The sequence below is a fragment of the Gymnoscopelus braueri genome (assembly GCF_963280865.1).
Source record: "Gymnoscopelus braueri genome assembly, chromosome: 11".
Lineage (NCBI taxonomy): Eukaryota > Metazoa > Chordata > Actinopteri > Myctophiformes > Myctophidae > Gymnoscopelus > Gymnoscopelus braueri.
In genome coordinates, this window is record NC_137613.1 from 35,720,689 (window position 1) to 35,740,791 (window position 20,103).

General features: G+C 45.4%; 2 protein-coding genes across 2 annotated transcripts in view; one reads left to right on the top strand and one right to left on the bottom strand.

The window, feature by feature from the left end:
* Positions 1 to 3,445, bottom strand: part of LOC308095992 (oxysterol-binding protein-related protein 3-like) — a 31,033-nt gene extending 27,588 nt beyond the window's left edge. The window contains exon 1 of the mRNA XM_080443228.1: positions 3,328 to 3,445. The gene's annotated coding sequence lies outside the window, so the exon portion shown is untranslated. The remainder of the gene's footprint in view (positions 1 to 3,327) is intronic.
* An 11,913-nt stretch (positions 3,446 to 15,358) lies between these two features.
* Positions 15,359 to 18,323, top strand: tril (TLR4 interactor with leucine-rich repeats). Its single transcript, XM_080442284.1, has one exon. The coding sequence runs from the start codon at positions 15,571 to 15,573 to the stop codon at positions 18,202 to 18,204; it is 2,634 nt and encodes an 877-aa protein (XP_080298410.1). The 5' UTR covers positions 15,359 to 15,570; the 3' UTR covers positions 18,205 to 18,323.
* The last annotated feature ends 1,780 nt before the right edge of the window (positions 18,324 to 20,103 follow it).

A 20,103-nucleotide genomic window follows, 5' to 3' on the forward strand; every position in this document is an offset into this window, starting at 1 on the left:
GTCTTAAAGGGTTAACAAGGTTTAGCAGCCAAATATGAATGGTGAGTTAATGTGACAAGCTGTCATCTTTGCAGACACAAAATAAAAGAGTTCACAGCAGCAATGTGACAAGTCAGCACATTAAATCACAGTGAAGCTGAAATGGTGTGAGAGAGAGAGAGAGAGAAAAAGAGAGAAAGAGATAGAAAGAGAAAGAGAGAGAGAGAGAGAGGTCATGTCATGTGGGAGTTAGGATGTCCATATATTGTGTTCTGAGAAGGCACATAGCGAAATATGTTCCGTCTCCTTGCTTCTGAGACGACGAGGGCCACACTGTATTGCTGCTCCATCTCGGGTTGCCATGGATACAAAACCGAAGGCAAGGGAGGGGATACTGTAGTACTATATCCCGATTGTTTGGGCTTGAAGGAAGAATGTGAGGGCATAAAGCATGGAGGGCTATTTATAGGGCCACTAACGCTGAAACGTGATTTCCCTCTCACCAGAAAATAATAATAATAATGATCATGTTTTTTTCAAATCACTATTCACCGGCTGCCTTGGCTGGAATGTAGGACACATATCATCATTTAAAACACAACACATATAGCCTCTACATAGGAGACAACTAGAGATCACAGGGTGAGTATTTTGAGAGTCTAATCAGTCAGTGCATTAGTCACGTCAGGGGGTTCTCTGTATTTACCAGCCTTTAAGTGGGTGTTGTGGAGCGGAGGGAGTGACAGAGATAACTCTGTGAGTCATAGGGACACGTGGGGACCAGTACACATTTCTGCAGACACAAACAATGTATATTTCCAACGTTTTACGTTAACCCATTAAGACCTGAGGCCGCTTCTAAACATTTTCTAAATCCTAACAGTTTTTCGGAAAAAAAATTAAAAATATTTTCACGATTTTTCAAAAATAGCAGATCTACAAGCTCATAGCGCGGCACTCGGTGCCGCGCTATGAGCTTGTATATCTGCTATTTTTGAATAGCCAAATAAATCTAAAGTGACACAGATGCGTTCCAGCTATTAATGGGTTAAGGGCTGGCTCTTTAAAGAACACCCAACCATCCACTACGACTAAAACGATAGAAAGGGAAAGTATCATTACATTTTGTCACATACTGTATGTGGTCGCCTATAAGCCTAGGCAAACGCTTAGGATGCAATTTCTGTCTGAAAGGATGCAATTTCTGTCGCCCTACCTGCAGTGCATAGGCTGCTACTGCATGTCAAACATTTATGAATCGTGCACTGTATCCTGCATACCAAACATTTTGTTTGAATCGCTGTAACGTCCCTGTTGCTGTGTGTGTGCACTGTAGGCTGCTACTGTTTGACTGGACGTTATAAAACGTCTCTGTTGCCCTGCACTGTACTGTATATCAAACATATTTTTTGAATGATGTAATGTATGTTGGCCTGCCCTGCACTGTAGGCTACTGTAGCAAACCTCTGCTTGAATGGATGTAACATCCCCATTGCATTGCACTGTGTAGGCTACTGTATATCAACATCTGTTTGAATGCAAGTAACATCCCTGTTGCCCTGGCCTGCACTTTAACCTATAGACCAACTATTTGTTTGCCAACATTGAGACTGGACACACAGGTGATTGTGTCATGCAATCAATTCCCAACATATTGTTTCGGGGTGCGCTGGTTTCAGTTCATTCAACCTCCTCTTGTGTGTTGGCTAGTGAGGCGCGTCCTAGCGAGAGACATGACAGAATGGGTTTCATTTGGTGCCGGCCTGCGCGCGCATACTGGTTCTTATCAGTGTGATGTCGTCTGTTAAGGGGTCTACAGGTGTAAAGTCTGTTGTCCTGCACTGTTAGGCTGCTACTGTATCTGAAACACATCTGCTTGAATGGCTGTAACGATCCAGTTGCCCTGCACTCTACATAAACATCTGTTTGAACGATCTGTTGGCCTGCTCTGTAGTAGGCTACCGTAAGCCGTATATCAAAAATCAGTTTGAATTGATATAATGTCCCTATTGCCATGTATAAATGCTACAGCATATCAAACATCTGTTTGAAGCGATGTAAGGTGATGTTTCCCTGCACTGTATGCAACATATTTTCGAATGGATGTAATGTCCCTGTTTCTGTTAGGCTATACCAGACATCTCTTTGAATGCATGTACCTATTGCCCTCACTGTGCAGCTATCTGAATAGATGTAACATCTGTTGCCCACTAGTACAGCAGACTACTCACCTGCTGCCTAACAATGACCCCCACACTAGCCCTAACCTTCACATTTTAGCTAGTGCAAAAAACACTTCCAATTCTTCAAACATCCTATAGACGGCGATAATAGCTTCAAACTGAGACTATAGTGGAGAGAGTTTGTTTATAAATCGTAATTACAATGTCCCTGACAGAGAGTAATGGGATAAGTTATAGCCTCTGTGTGCCTGAATTCCCTGAAAAGTCAACAATGGTAGCAGCCAGCCGGGTCAAAACCACAATTCCGAGCCAAGCACACAGTTCCTCTTGCCAACAGCCAACACAGCAAAGTCAAAACTTGTCAGCGTCAGTGGTGGAAGTACTCCGATATTTCACTACTAAAAGTAGCAATACCACAATATAAAAAGACTCTGTTACAAGTATAAGGCCTGTGTTCAAAATGTTACTCGAGTAAAAGTACAAAAGTATTGGCATCGAAATATATACTTAAAGTACCAAAAGTAAAAGTACTCATTATGCAGAATGTCCCATTTCACAAGTTTTCAAATGTATAAAATGCATAATAATCTTTTGAAAATAGCAGAGCTTGTAGATCGGCTATTTTCAGTGTATGTTTTGTAATAATAATCCAAATCTACAAAAGTAACAAGTAACTCAAGTTTGTAGTGGAGTAAAAAAGTACAATATTTGCCTCTGAGATGTAGTGGAGCAGAAGCAAAAGCACAGTACTTGAGTAAATGTACTGAGTTACTTTACACCACAGTGAAAGACAAAATGTTCCGCTGTTCCGTTCCCTTCCATGTGGTGCTCACAGCGGCACCCACAGCTCCCCATGGAACCCAGAAAAAAGAAGTCACCGGAGACCATGCTTTGACAGACGACACCATGCCCTAGGTTGCCACGTCTGTCTGCCTGGCGTCCGGATCCCATTAATAATTCTATCGACCGACGAATATTTCCCCATGAATCATTCACATCACTCTGTAGAAACGAACAGGAGCACCTCCTCGCTCTTTACCTGTCAACAACTTTGCTCGTTTCATTCAAACGGAAGCTAAAGGCAAAAGCAAACTCCCTGGCACACAATGTCACATCGGCGATAGGAACAAACCCGTTTGAAAATGACAACGATAGTAAGACTTACGGCTTCTGGGGTGAATATTAGTTCGTCATTATCCAGAGATAGTTGGATATTAACGTATCGGCTCGTGCTGCTCTCTGTGAATGTAGCGTTGTGTGTGTGGAGAGACAGAGGGGGGAGGGGCATGTCTGGTGGGCAGGAGTGACTGACGCTGCTCTGAGCCAATGGCACTCGAGAATGAACGGATGTCAGTCAAAAGGGTAGGCGGGACCACTGCACGTTGACGTAGTAAAACCCTAGAGAGTAAAACTAAAACGTAAAAGAAAAAAGAAAAATCCAATCTTTACTGGCAAAATGTACTGCTTGGCTTCAATAATAATAGTAATAAGAAGAAAAAATATATATTAATAATCAATTTGATAATTATTCTAGCTAAATGTCATATACATATATCCAAATGTAGTCATTCCAAACCTTCTTTCATTGTATTTGACATTGAAGCCAAGCAGTAGCCTACATTAAAACAATTTATGACTTTAAAAAACAGCTGCCAGAACTGTCCTTTTGTGTTCACTCTTTAATGTTAGGTAACAATGTATGGTCAGGTCAGGTGTGTCAGGTGTGTCAACAAAAACAAAAAACCCGCAGGACGGACATGCCCTTGAATTGCTTTACTTGGAATTGCAGGTGTCTGGTGTACAATAGTTCATTCATATTTAAAATGTCTTACGTCAGAGCAGAGGTGGTGGTTGACGAAGAGAGAAATATGTAGGACTATATCTGGTTTAAAAACGTGTTTATTTATTTGTATTCACTTTATTATCAAGCGTTTTTTTCTCTTTCTTTCTTCAGTCTGACGCTATTTCCCCTCTTCCTCTGCGTCTTGTAATTTCCTTAAAAGCAAATTTCCTCCTTTGCATGTAATGGGCATGAGGAGGCTGGTACTTCCGCCCTCAACACTGTTGTCATGACTACGGAGAGGAGGCACAACAAAGACGAGGAAAAACGAGGAAATGGTATTCTGACTATTCTCTCTCTCTCTGAAAGGAGAGCCGCCGGCCTTGGGTGTGTCATGCAACGTGAACAGGTGGAACTTGGAGTACAGACAATAAGCTCTCGATGAATGTGCGTAAGCCTTGGCTCAAGACTATCATATTATGTATTCAGTGGTGGAAAGTAACTAAGTAGGCCTACATACTCAAGTACTGTACTTTATAACATTTAGAGGTAGGCCTACTTTTACTTTACTACCCCACTACATCTCAGAGGCAAATATTGTACCTTTTACTCCACTACAATTATTTGACAGCTTTAGATACTAGTATACTTTGCAGATTTAGATTATTATCACAAAACATACATTAACCACTTCAGCCCTATATATATTTCGGCCATTTGAAGATAGCTAAATAGAAAATAGCTTGTAGATCGGCTATTTTCAAAATATTTAATACATTTTTGATTGATGCCGATACTTTTACTCAAGTATATTTTGAATACGGGACTTCTACTTCTAACAGAGTATATGTACATTGCAGTATTAATACTTTTACTCAAGTAAAACATGTGAGTACTTCTTCCACCACTGTTACTTTAATCCCTGATTACAACTGCGTGGGAAGGGGAGGCTATTTTAGTGTCTTTCTCCCCGAAAGACACTAGAAGCCCGGTTTGAACCTAGAGGCAAAGGCATCCATCAGAGATGTAGCCTACGGTCTCATGGTCTGTCTGTGTATCTGTGTGAAGCTATAGGCTATAGACATAACACTTCCACGCCCAAAGAATGTAACCTATTAACCCACACAGTGCAAACAAACACTCCCAGTCCCAACCACTGCTGTGCAATCTATAAACCTTTAAATGAGGAACTAATGAGTAATTATGAATCCTGTTGTTTTTCTAACATCTCTTTTTACAGGACCTTGAAGATATGTTTTTGTTGAGATTAAATATGTCAACTTCAACTTTGCTAGTACTATCCCACTATGAAGCTCCTCTTTCTCTGTGGGCTAGTAAGTATGCTCACTCACTCACTCACTCACTCACTCACTCACTCACTCACTCACTCACTCAATTCAATTCAAAGGATCCTTATTGGCATGAGAAAACAAACGTTTACATTGCCAAAGCAAAAGTGGAACAAAACAAAACAATGAATGTACAAATAAATATTGAAAATAAAAGTGTAAACAGAGCTTTCTTAAGCTTGGTGTATAAACTTTTGAAAGTTGACAGCAATATTTCGATGTTTTGCATTCACTTGGACCAAGCGAATGCAACGGTTTTATACCAAGTGACTTGGTATAGCCTACAACCTTTGCGACAAGTAGCAGCAATTTATTCAAATGAATTATATTAAAGTCAGTTGCTCTGTTTATATGAACAGTATTTCTATGTACCGAGGTCATTTGGTGTAAACAGTGCAGGGATACACACAATAATTTGTAGTCCTTAAGGTGGTTGGTATTCCATTCTCTCTCTCTCTCTCTCTCTCTCTCTCTCTCTCTCTCTCTCTCACGCACGCACGCACGCACGCACGCACGCACGCACGCACGCAAGCACGCACGCACGCACACACACACACACACACACACACACACACACACACACACACACACACACACACACACACACACACACACACACACACACACAGAGAGAGAGAGAGAGATGTGAGCTATGAGTCAGAGTGTCATCTATAGGTTATATAAGGTTACTGCAACTGCCAAAAACAGCCCTGGTCGTGTGGTCCATACTGCATAGGCTTTGTGTGTGAGTGTGTGTGTGTGTGTGTGTGTGTGTGTGTGTGTGTGTGTGTGTGAGAGAGAGAGAGAGAGAGAGAGAGAGAGAGAGAGAGAGAGAGAGAGAGAGAGAGAGAGAGAGAGAGAGAGAGAGAGAGAGAGAGAGAGAGAGAGAGAGAGAGAGAGAGAGAGAGAGAGAGAGAGAGAGAGATAAAGAAACAAAGATTGTAAGTCATTTAACATGCTACAAAGGTCCCAGTCAGCAGAGGGCGATATTGTACCAGGGCAAAGCAGTGTGAGACTTTGAACCAACAGCTGCAGTTCAGATGTTTCTGCTCTCCATCCTTCTGAAATGTTTGAAGGATTGATGGCTTTGTTTTAAGGCTGACACATAAAGAGCTATTTGTTCCTCTTTGTTTGCAACACATGACGAATTGTACTTTGATGAGTAGAGCTTGCATTTCTATGCATGGCTTTATATGTACTGTGTCTGTATGTGTGTTCATCATGGAACAAATTATCACCTCTTAATGATGAGTAATGCAAACCGTGTGTGTGTGTGTGTGTGTGTGTGTGTGTGTGTGTGTGTGTGTGTGTGTGTGTGTGTGTGTGTGTGTGTGTGTGTGTGTGTGTGTGTGTGTGTGTGTGTGTGTGTGTGTGTGTGTGTGTGTGTGTGTGTGTGTGTGTGTGTGTGTGTCTTTGTGTGTGTGTGTCTTTGTGTAAGCGTGTGCATGTCATGCAACTCTCAGTGTCTCAGGGTGTTTGTGTTCGTGAGCATATGCATGTTATCTTACATGAAGCCCAGTGATCTAAAGGCGAAGTGTTCTTTCTTTCAGCGCAATTATATGATTGAGCCTGATTATGTGTGCAGACAGTTTCTATCAGACCTGGCAGATCAAAGCTTTGGGCTCCCTCTCCCCATCCCTCCACCCCTCCATCCCTTCATCCCTCTCTCTCTCTTCCACCCCTTTCGTTTCCATCTCTTTTACTCCTCCACTCTGCGCCCCCTTATTCCTTCTTCTACTTTAACTCCCTCTCTCTCTCTCTCTCTCTTCTCCACAGAGAAATGGCACGCATGGTAATTTTTTCCAGATGTAGCATACCTCCCTCCCCCCTCCATCCATCTCCCATCCCCCCCTTTTCTCCCCCCTTTCCCTCCATTCTCAACTCTCAGAAGACCCACTCAGGGCCTTGCTCTGTTCCCTTTCAAGCGGCATTCGTCTCTACAACACAACATGACCCCTGGTTGCCAGGGAGTATAGCTCGATGTCACCTGAAACATGTACAATTTATGCTCCATCGTACGGCAGTGTCATACACCGAAAATAGCAGACCTACAAGCTCACATGAGCTGGGTAAACTCAGTTCCCCTGGGCAGCGAAGTTTTACTGTAGTCAGCCATTTTGGAAATGGGTTGTGTTTTTTGAGTTGCTTGAGGCTTTTTGTTTTTTCTGCTCTGATCTTTATAAGTCATTCGATGGTCAAGGGAATAGGCTCTGTACACACCCGTTTCCTGTTCCGGTTCAGTTTCCCATAGCTACATACGACTGGCTCGTCAGCAGAATTGAACCGGAAACACACACGCCTTCATATGTGTCTCCGGTTCAAATCTGCCGAGCCAATCAAATGAAGCAAACTGAACCAGAACAGGAAATGAGTATGCCACCCTCTAGAGTAGGACTAGAGTTATGCACAGAGCCTGTTGGCTCCATATGGCTGCACTTGACTGACGTGATGTGAATTATGTGTAGTGTTTGGGATTGCGGAGTCATTTCTCGTTCCTGGGAACTCTGTATGATGTGCCTGTTAGAGGTCAGCATTTGGAGTGGGAGTTGAAGTAGCAGGACCCCCCCATGCACACGCATGCATGCATGCGCACGCACGCGCGCACACACACACACACACGCACACGCACTGACGCACACGCACACGCACACACACACACACACACTCACTCTCTCACACACTCCATTTCCCCCCCATCCGTCCCACGATGGGAACCAGCTGGGTCGTAGCAGTGAATGGTGGGGATTGAGGGGAGGGGTTGGCAAGAATGGGGTCCAGGTGTTCTCTGCACTATGCGCATAGAACATAATAGAGACCAAACACAGACTACATACTGTATACTGTATTGATGCGCACGTACGCGTGCGCTCACACCATTTGGGTCCATTTCTACACAGTTAAATGAACACTGAGGTTTCTTTCTCTCTCACTGACACGCACACAAACATACAAGCATGTGCACATACACATTCACAAGGACTTGCTAGACGCTAGACACATGTTGCTGCAAGAGCAGGAATTCTCTTCATCTCTGTCTCCTCTTTCGTGCTCTCTCTCTCTCACTCTCTCTCTCTCTCTCTCTCTCTCTCTGTCTCTCTCTCTCCTTGTGTGTGTGTGTGTGTGTGTGTGTGTGTGTGTGTGTGTGTGTGTGTGTGTGTGTGTGTGTGTGTGTGTGTGTGTGCGTGCGTGCGTGCGTGCGTGCGTGCCATTCTAAGCACTCAAACACACATATGTAGAGCCACTCATACAGCTAATGCCTGTTGAGTGTGGGGTAGATCTGTGATCTCCGGCTCTAGCTAAAGCTCTTAACGATCGCAACAGCTGTTGTTCATGTAAACTCTCCATCCATGCCTCCTTACTCCTCCCCCCCTCCCTTCTCTTCCTCCACCTCCTCCTACTCTCCCCCTCCCATCTTCTCTTCTTTCCCTCTTTGCCTCATTCCAGCACAGGCCACACTGATTCTCAACCCTTTTTTAATTTCCAGGACCCCCATAACTCTGAGTGTACAAATGGAACCAAATGGTTTGGTTCCATTCATACACTCCCTGACCTGTAAGGTTCCATTTGAAACCCCCTCAAAGAACCCAGAGGGTCGCTGGTGGACCACACTTTGAGAACCACTTCAAAGAAGTAACAAAAAAGCAAATCATATACTAGCATTGCATGAACCAACACGCAAACAAACACACACACACACACACACACACACACACACACACACACACACACACACACACACACACACACACACACACACACACACACACACACACACACACACACACACACACACACTCATGCACTCAACATATGCCTGCACACACTTTACTCCCTCCCACTCTGAGATAGGCCCCAATCTGTTGTTTGTTTGAGTTAGCTCTCTATTGATTAGAGCCCCTGGTCGAAGACTTAATCCACGGCACAAAGCTACTATTTATCTTGTGCCTTATCCTTCACACTGATTATTGTCATGAGCCCCATGGTCTCGTGTAACACATCGGTATAAAGCCTGCTTCATGCACGGACGTGAAACAGTCAACACAGGGAGAGAAGGGTTGCTAGGAGCCACTGGGGTTGCTGAGATCCCAGAGTTCTTAGACAATGAATGAGCCACACATGTTTCTAATAGCGACACTTCCTGTTGCGCTTGTGACTGTGTGAGGCACATCATTAGCTGCTTGCCTTGCACTGTCACCCCCACTGAGTCTATGTATTCGCATGTGTGTGCTGTGTGTGCATGTATGTGTTTGTTAAGAGGGCTCTCTTTGCTGTGCGTGGGGTACGTTGTCACTTTAAGGTCAGCACCCGCTACAGGCCTAACAGTACACGTATGTGTACGTGTGTATGAGTGTGTGTGTCGTGTGTGTCGTGTGTGTGTGCGTGTGCGTGTGAGTGTGAGTGAGTGTGAGAGAGAGAGAGAGAGAGAGAGAGAGAGAGAGAGAGAGAGAGAGAGAGAGAGAGAGAGAGAGAGAGAGAGAGAGAGAGAGAGAGAGAGAGAGACAGAGAGAGAGAGAGAGAGAGAGAGAGAGGGAGAGAACACACATGCTCTCTTGCAGTGATTGTTAACTTATTGCCCACTAGGACCTGAATTTGTCAGTCATGCATTGAACATGTTAGATAACACAATATTCCATTATTACAGCTGTAGTTTGCATGTGACCCTATCAGAACATCTCTGCACCCTGTTGGTTTTAATGTCTGTCCAACTTAGGGCAATAACTGCAATGCCATGGCTCATGATGACCAATGTTGCACTCCATAATATCTTTCTCTGCCCTCTGTTTCCTGTCTCTATCCATCCTACTATCTAATAAAGCAAACGCCCCAGAAATAGGAAGACATAGGCTGTCACAATAGCATTATCACTTTCTGTATTATGACTATGAAAACACTCCATTGCTTATGCACTGGCATCACTTAGTATATCAGCTGCTAAGGGATGTCTCTCACTTGCCCTCAATGACTCTGGTCACCTTAACAGCATCGACATGCTATGCCTCTTTTTACAGCATTTGGCATGCTGACAAATTGTTTGCGGTTAGGAGTAGTATCACTTTGTCTCTTTTTGCTGCTACTACGGCTAGGAGTAGAACCTTTTGTGTGCGTGTGCGCACGCGCACGTGTGTGTGTGTGTGTGTGTGTGTGTGTGTGTGTGTGTGTGTGTGTGTGTGTGTGTGAGACACATATACTGCTAAGCGTAGCTGTCTTTGTCCTATTATCTGGCTTTGTTTCCTATGTTTATTTCTCTGTTCTCCATTCCTAAGACTACTTTTGAAACTGCTAAACTTTGGGAGATTGTGCAAAAAAAATATTTCACCCACTCTTTCACTCTTTTTCACCTGTGAACATGTGATGTAACAATAAGAGTTGAAGGCGAAGTTGAAGTTTGAAGTTTACGGAGAGCATAGTATATGACCCACTTCTGTGCCCTGACCAGCCGTATAGAGTTGTACAGACCCCAATGAAGGCTTTACAAGTACAGCGCGAGTAACTAAACACACATGCATGGCTGTAGATCTTGAAAACGGATCGACTCAACATCTCCCTCCCCCACCGTCTCTCTTTCTTTCACAGAGGTCTTTCAACACCTGAGCGCTAGCTGCCTCAGAGAAACAGAACACTTCCCAGACGACCTACATACTGTACAGTGCACTGTCATCTCATCTACATTCACGTTCGTCCATGTGTGTGTGAGCGCGCACTCTCACACACACACACACACACACACACACACACACACACACACACACACACACACACACACACACACACACACACACACACACACACACACACACACACACACACACACACACACACACACAATCAGTCAGTCACTCACCTGCATTGACCTTAATATTCTTTATTTGATGCAGAAGTACTCTCAGACATGCTCATATGTGTGTACACGTGCACGCAATCACACACCAAACCGTAGCCAGTCTGGAAATAGATTCAGGTGCAGACAGTTAAACAAGAACTCTCTCTCCTCTGACAGAATCAGGTCTCACCCGACAGCTCCCTCCCTTCCTCTGTCTTCTTTTCTTATTCCCTCTATCTCTCATCTTTTCTCTCTCTCTCTCTCTCTCTCTCTCTCTCTCTCTCTCTCTCTCTCTCTCTCTCTCTCTCTCTCCGTTCTTCAACTCTGTCTCCATTGATGGAGTTTACTGTCATTCGCTCTGTTGAATGGACAGTGGAGAGAGGCCCTATGGGAGGGCAGAGGGCTGGTGAGAGGAGAGGAAAAGGCTGGTGAAACTGGCCTGCAGCCGTCGTTGTGTGCAGGCATACCCACAGACAGCTCTGAGCTGGGGGTCTTCAACTCTCCCCGTTGTGGACGTCTCCACGTGAATCTGGGTCAACTCCGAAAGGGCTGCTGCTCCCACAAAGACGTTTGTCTACGACTTTTATCAATTTGTCTCTTTCTCACTCCCTTCCGCTTCTCCATCTCCTCTGCCTTCTGTTTGTTTTACTGCTTTCTAATGTCTGTATATTTGGCTTTTTCTCTCAGTTGCTCTCATCCTCCTTGGTCCATCCATCCCTTCCGTATTCCCTTTTGTCATGGCGGATCACATGTGACTCATTCTCTCCTGCAGGCTGCCATTCTCTATCATCCCGTACACCACATTAGAGTTAAGCTAAGTCAATTTTTGATGTTGTAAGCAAAACATAATTTGGACCAACTCGGTTCACGCTATTAAAGTCTGACATGTTGTCTCTTCAGTTTAACATGTGACGATGCCCAGACCACCGCTATTAAAATAAATAGACTGTGTTTGAGCCGATCTTCTATGAGCTCATACAGTATGCCCTCGATGTGTGTGTTCCTGTGTGAGGGGATGAGAGACACAGGGGGGTCGGGGGGTGAAGGGAGAGACGGAGGGAAAGGGACAGAAGGAGAGAGAGGGCTAGACAGGAAATGACCTCGCTGAGGGAGGGGGGTTCCCCAAAGGGCCACAGTTCACACACGCACTAACATGCACACGCACACGCACACACACACACACACACACACACACACACACACACACACACACACACACACACACACACACACACACACAAACACACACACACACACACACACACAGAGCTAAGAGCCTAATGGCTGCCTATGATGCATAGACATGCATCAGGCTATACTGGAGTGTTCTGGACTCTCCCTCTGTGCTGGCAAAGACAAGGAGCTTACAGCTACAATAGTCATCCATTAGGACTGGAAAACATTGCATCACTTATTTCTCAAGGGTGGTTAAATCTGTCAGCGTGTGTGTGTGTGTGTGTGTGTGTGTGTGTGTGTGTGTGTGTGTGTGTGTGTGTGTGTGTGCGTGCGCGTGCGTGCGTTCGTGCGTGCGTGTGTTGCATCTGGATGCTTGCTCTCCCTATCATTTCTCCAATGGGACAATAATGCGAGTTTCTAAGTTTCAATTCCTCTCTCAAGTTGACAATGTGATTATGACAGAGAGGGTGGGTTGTGTGTGTGCAGCAAGGCAGAGTTTAACGTTCTACGTCATGTGCCATAAACGTCCAGATGTGTTGGCTGTGGCATTACATGCTTGCACACAGTCAGGGACACAAACACTATCATTCTGCAAAGTTACAGCAAGCGCTACACATGCCCCATTGCACTGAACACACCGATCTCCAGTGGTGGAAAAAGTACTCAAATGTTTTACTTAAGTCAAATTATCAATACTGCAATTTAGAAATACTCTGTTACAAGTAAAAGTCCGGATTTAAAAATTTGCTTTAGTGAAAGTACAAAAGTATTGGCATCAAAATGTACCAAAAGTAGAAAGTAGCCTACTCATTGTGAAGAATGTCCCATTTCACACGTTTTCAAATGTATGAAATATATAAAAGTCCTTTGAAAATAGCCGATCTACAAGCTCACAATGCATTGCAATGCAACGAATTGTGAGCTTGTAGATCGGCTATTTTCAAATGCCCAAAAAGTGTGGCTGAAGTGGTTAATGTATGTTTTGTAATAATAATCTAAATCTACAAAGTAGGCCTAATGTAACTAAAGTAACTGAAGGAGTAAAAGTACAATATTTGCCTCTGAAATGTAATGGAGTAGAAGTAAAAGTATTGACAACTGGAAATAGGTACTCCAGTAAAGTAAAAAATACCTCAAAATTGTACTTAAGTACAGTACTTTAGTAAATGTACTCAGTTACTTTACACCACTGCCGATCTCTGCATGTGCATATATTTGCCCGACTTTAAAGTCGAGATCTGGCACTTCGCCGCTGTAGTCTTAACTCACCACATCATGACCCGAATTCCACTTCTCACTAAATGTGAACCATCTGTGCGCCAAGATGGTACTTTATTACGACCCGCCCGCAACAACAAGGGCGCGTTAATGAGAGCGACGCGGTAACACTTTAGGCATTGATCATCAGTTGTGTAAAAGTAACTAAGTATATACCCAATTTAAATGCTTTTTTACGCTTATTTCATAATATATCTTTTATATTTGTCTTCTCTCAGTTTTTAACCTGTGCCCCCTTTTTTGTGATGTGTTTTTAACTAACCTTGCCTGTATGAGCTGTGGGATATCTGAATTTCCCCTCGGGGATCAATAAAGTATCTATCTATCTATCTATCTATCTATCTATCTATCTATCTATCTATCTATCTATCTATCTATCTATCTATCTATCTATCTATCTATCTATCTATCTATCTATCTATCTATCTATCTATCTATCTATCTAGCTACATGTACTCTCAAGTAATGTAGCCTACTTAAGTACAATTTTTAGGTATTTTTTTTACTTTCTTCAGTTTATACAATTTTCAATACTTTTACTTCTACTCCACACTATAGCTACATCTCAGAGGCAAATATTATACTTTTACTCCACTACAATTATTTGAAAACTTTAGTTACTTACTTTGTAGATTTTGATTATTACAAAACATGCATGAAAACTTGTGAAATGTGACATTCTGCATAATGAGTCGCCTACTTTCTACTTTTGGTACTTTAAGTACATTTTGATGCCAATACTTTTGTACTTTTACTCAAGTAAATTTTGAATTCCGGACTTTTACTTGTAACAGACAAAACATGCATTACCCACTTCAGCCCTACATTTCGGTCATTTGAAAATAGCCGATCTACAAGCTCACATGGCATCACAATGCAAGTGTTGTGAGCTTGTAGATCTGCTATTTTCAAAGCATTTTTACACATTTGATTTTGGAAACTTGTCAAATGGGACATTCTGCATAATGGGTACTTTTACTTTCAATACTTAAGTCCATTTTAATGTGAACCAGCCTTTATTTGTAACAGAGTAGCCTACTTCTACATTGTGGTAGGCCTACTGGTACTTTTACTTAAGTACAAAATGTGAGTACTTCTTAAGTTCCACCACTGCTTACTAGGCATGCGAGTGTCAGCGCGAGGGAATCCAAGACTTGGGGGTCCCCGTGGGACCCTCGTGGGAAGGAAACCTTCCCGTCTGCTTTCTCCATATTACCGAGGAATGGATCCAGAGCTGAGACCCCTGGTGGATGCGGGGGCGCGCCTGAAACTCGGTCAAAGGGTTCGGCCAATGTTTCTCACAAAGCCTCCTCCTTATAGAATGTGACCTACTTGTGCTTTGGATTGGTTACGCGCGCGCATGGCTCAATATACCTGTGCGTAAAGTTGACATCTGGCTTTGACGGGGATGCATCATCATCATCATGCACTGAAGCGCTCTGTGACACAGGGGAGCTCGTCTCACACGCGCACCACGCGTTTAATAAAAGAGAAATTGAGCGAGGGAGAAAATGGGAGGGGGTTAGGGGAGAGAGAGAGAGAGAGAGAGAGAGAGAGAGACACACACACACACACACACACACACACACACACACACATACACACACACACACACACACACACACACACACACACACACACAGAGAGAAAGAAAGAGAGAGAGAGAGAGAGAGAGAGAGAGAGAGAGAGAGAGAGAGAGAGAGGGGCGAATGAACTCCGATTTTCTTCTCCTCTGTGTTTCTGGCGGAGGTCTGTAATGTGCAGCAGATGACCACTTGGGGGACGAAGGCATGTCGGGGATGTGAACGTTTCCTCAGACAGCACCAGAGCGCAGCACACACACACATTATTAACCTCCTTCTATAGACAACACGGCGCTCAGAGATGGACCGGAGAGTTTACAGGATTCACACACAACTTTTCTCACAACTTTGCCGCGCAACAAGTGGACGATGGGCGGCCAATGCACCAGCGTAACAACAGAGGAGACGGGCGGGTGAATGAATGCACCTGAGCAACAGACACCAGACACTGGCTGATGTGCAAAACTGCCCCTTCATGGCGATGGATACCGGTCACCTCGTGGCGGTGATATGTCTGATCCTGCTGACGTCCGACGGACTCGACTCGTTTTCACCACCGGAGACAGGCTTTAGTTGTCCGGAGCGCTGCGACTGTCAGCACGCGCAGCACCTCCTGTGCACCAACCGCGGGCTGCGCAGCGTGCCCAAGGTCGCGTCGCGGGGGGTCCCCGAGGACGTGCTGGTCTTCAGCCTCGGGGGGAACTTCGTCAGCAACATCTCCGCCTTCGACTTCGCACGGTATGGCAATCTCATAAGGTTGAATTTGCAGTACAATCAGATACAAAGCGTTCACCCCAAAGCGTTTGAGAAGCTCTCCAAACTGGAGGAGTTATATTTGGGTCATAACCTGCTGTCAACCATACACCCTGGGACGTTACAGTCGCTGAAGAAATTGACTATTCTTTACAGCAATAACAATGACCTCAAGAAAATCACCCCAGAGCTCTTTTCCAACTTGGACAGCCTCGTTAAACTGCGGCTGGACGGCAATGGCATAGAGCTGTTGCAGGACTCTGTGTTTAAGAGCTTAACTAATCTCCATTACCTCCATCTGGAGTCCAACCAGCTGCAGCACATACACAGGAACGCGTTTTCGAAGCTCAACAACCTGCGCTTCCTAAACCTGGCCCACAACAGACAGTCGGCCGTGCGCAATGTTTTCACGTTTTCTCAACTCAGAGCACTGACGACGCTGCTCCTCTCTGAGAATGAAATCACACATGTTGGGAACCAGGTCTTCCAGAACCTGAAAAAGTTGTCCAAACTCTCTCTCAGCAACAACAACATCTCCATTCTGCACAGCGGGGCTCTGAAAGGACTGTCGAGCCTGAGAGAGTTTTTTATTGACGGGAACGAGCTGGTGGAAATCCCCGCGGGTCTCCTCGACCCCCTGGAGCGCATAGAGGATCTTGACTTCAGTCGCAACCGGATTTCCAACGTGGACTCTTTGGCCTTCGTGCAACTTAAGCATCTGAGGACTTTGAAGCTCAAAGACAACCGCCTCAGCAGCCTGTCCGGTGACATTTTTGCCCTCAACAGTGTCCTTTATGACCTGGATCTCCATGGCAACAACTGGACCTGTGACTGCCGCCTCGGCGAGTTGAAACGCTGGATGACGTCCGCGCATTCTCAGGGGAAGCTGTTGACTGTGTTCGTTCAGTGTCATCACCCAGCGACTCTGCGGGGGAAATATTTAGACTATGTAAACAGCTCCCAGCTGCTGCCACTTGGGAACTGGACCAGCTTGTGTGAGAGCCAAGCTGGGCCCGAGGAGAGCCGGGGAGGGGAGATCCTGGAGAAGGAGGTGGAGGAGGACCGGGGGAGAAGAGCGGAGGGAGAAATACTGCAGGAGGAGACAGGGAGAGATGATGAAGATGACCGGGGGAAGAAAGAGGGGGAGAGCAGGAGTGAGGTTGAAGTTGTTGTAGTAGACTTAAACAAGAGCGGAGAGGGACACACAGGGGCTGTGGGGGTGGGGAGTGAAGGGGAGAACAGGAAGAGAGAAGGGGAGGAAGATACAGGAATCCAGGGAGACCAGGGGGGCGCAGAGGTGGCAGAGGCCTCTTCCTCAGTGGAGAGAAAGAAGCAAAAGAAAAAGTCAGTCGGCCCGAGGTCGCGACCTGCCGCAGAGGCGGCAGTGAGACGTGACAAAGGCAGACGAAGGTCGAATCCTGTTTTGAGCACGGCTCCTCCGGCCTTTCCCACACTCACCCAACGGGTCGAACGCCTCCACGACACGACCGCAGCAGAGCAGCTCTCCACCCCTTCACCTGTCCGATCAGGAGAGACATTTGATCTTCTCATGGCAGCACGGGAGGAGGCTCTACCTGTGATCACGGACCCCTGTGTGTTCAACCGACACTTCATCACCAACGTGTCCGTGGACCAGGTCACGTCCAGCACCGTCACAGTCCACTGGTCCACCGTGGACCACCGGCGGTACACGCCGGGCCTCGGACCCGGCAGGGACGAGGTCCACTACCGCGTCTTGTTCGATCGCTTTGGCACGCCGGACCGGTTCCCCCGCTACGTCTACGCCCCGGGCACGGCTCGCTCCGTGACCCTCCGCGAACTCGGCGCGGACGTGACTTACATGGTGTGTGTGGAGGGGGTGGTGGCCGGGTCCACGTGTCAGGTGGCGCCCCGCGACCACTGCGCGGGACTGGTCACCCTCCCGGAGGGGTGGAGTAGCGGGCGAGGAGGAGGAATCGGTGGGCTGACCTCTGACCTCCAGCTGGTCACCGTGGCGACCTTGGCGGGTAACGCCGTGCTCCTGCTGGTGATCGGCGGGGTCTGGCTGGGACGGAGTCTGAGGCGACGGCTGCAGAAGAGGAAGTCGGCCGTGCACGTGCGACACATGTACTCCACCCGCCGGCCGTTCCGTCCCGCCGTGGCGACCGCCGCAGTGTCCGCCGACTTCACCAGCTACCAGAGCAGTCGTCCCCCGCGGCTGGGACCGCTGGAAGAGGGAGACCTCATCGAGTTCCCCTGTGACCGGTTCCTGGACAACAGCACCGCCCGGAGAGACGCTGACATGCAGAGGTTCTCCGACTAGAACCCCTTAAAGGGATAGTTCACCCCAAAATGACTTTTTTTCTATCGATTACTCACCCCATGGAGACTTCAATTAATGGATTTTTTTTTGTTTTTGTCGCATTCCTAAGCCAATAATTTGATGACCCGCAGCGGTTCCGGTAGGAGACACAAAGAGTCTCCTTTGTGTCTCCTACCGGAACTGCTGCCTACCAGTCCGCTGGTCATCAAATTATTGGCTTAGGAATGCGACAAAAACAAAAAAATATCCATGAATTCAAGTCTACATGGGGTGTGTAATCAATAGAAAAAAAGTCATTTTGGGGGTGAACTATCCCTTTAAAGACAGTGAACATTTTTGACAGGGAATTTACTGTACAGTTGACGAAAATTGTGTAGACCAGAGGCAGCGCAACACACCTTTGTCTTGCTTTTGTGCTTCACTGTTGTAAATCAAGGCTTTAGAATACATTTTCCACACTCGATTTGAACTAAGTATCCCACCATGACCACTGGGGTGTTTATGAAGACCATAAACAAACCAAAGTTTTGCGGTATCTACAATTTGGGGTTTGTGGTTCTACACATCCTCTCAAAACGGGCCCTCAGACTCTACAGGAAGTCAAATCCTGTGACTTCCCCTTCCCCTTCCTCTCCCTGCGTTTCCTTTTTTCGTTTCCTTGCACCTGCAAGTATTTTTAAACATGTGATTTTGTGTGAGTGCTGGTGTTGATGGATGCATGTGTGACGATCGCTGATTTCAATGATGGTGCTCCCGTTAAACTCACAGACATGACGTCTTTTCATATTATTTTGTACACATTTGTAGCTGCTGGTTGGCAGACAAAAAAAAACTTGTTTTGTATAATTTCCATTGTGTTTTTATACTTTTATATTGAGTTTTGTATTATTCTGCAGTACAAGAAGTAAAGTCCCCAACAATGTGACTGATGTGTCATTTGAGCGTGAGGATATTATCACTGTTTACGTGACAGCTTCTATTTCTGTTGTTCTACAGTTTGTGAAGAGGTGATATTCACAACTATGTGGCTGACGTGTCATTTTAGATGAAAGTAGTAAAAATAATAGGGGACCTCACCCAGAACTATTTCAAGAAAGGCTTTAAATAGAGTTTATTCTCAAAATAAGACATAGCATTTCAAAGACGTGACACTTTGAATTGACAAAATGACTAGCTTACCTGTATTGAATCAAAATGTAAGGATTTTGAAAGTTGTTAGTTAATCATTCATGAGTGACCTTTTAAACTGTCTTATCTGTTAGACACAATACCCTGACAATTTAGGAGGTTTTATCGTTCCAACTTATGTTATGTTTTCTTTCTTTCTGAAAAGGATATAGGTAGGCCTAGTATATTCTTGAGTTGTGTGTATGTGTATGTGCTTGTGTACTGTACATGCAAGCTTCTATGCGTGAGTGTGTGCGTGAGTCTGTGCGTGCGTGACAAGATGAAGCCTGGAGTCTGGCAATAGTTAAACAGAGCCTTTGTTTGAGTAGACAGGGTGGGGTACCTCCTACACTCAACCCAGAACACAGAAACACACACACACACACACACACACACACACACACACACACACACACACACACACACACACACACACACACACACACACACACACACACACACACACACACACACACACACACACACACACAAACACACAACACACAACTGAGCCCTTTGGCAAAGTGTTACCATAACACCAGACACTCAAAATCACAGCCCAGGACATCTGGACATCTGATACCGGTTTCTGTGTTAAGCACCACATAGTCACACATTCACGACTAAAAACAAGTCTTAAACTGCTTTAGATTACAATAGTAATCGCTGCTATAACGTCTCCCTGTCTCTCCAACTCTTTAGTAAACAGAAAATTCCTTTTCAATGGGTTCT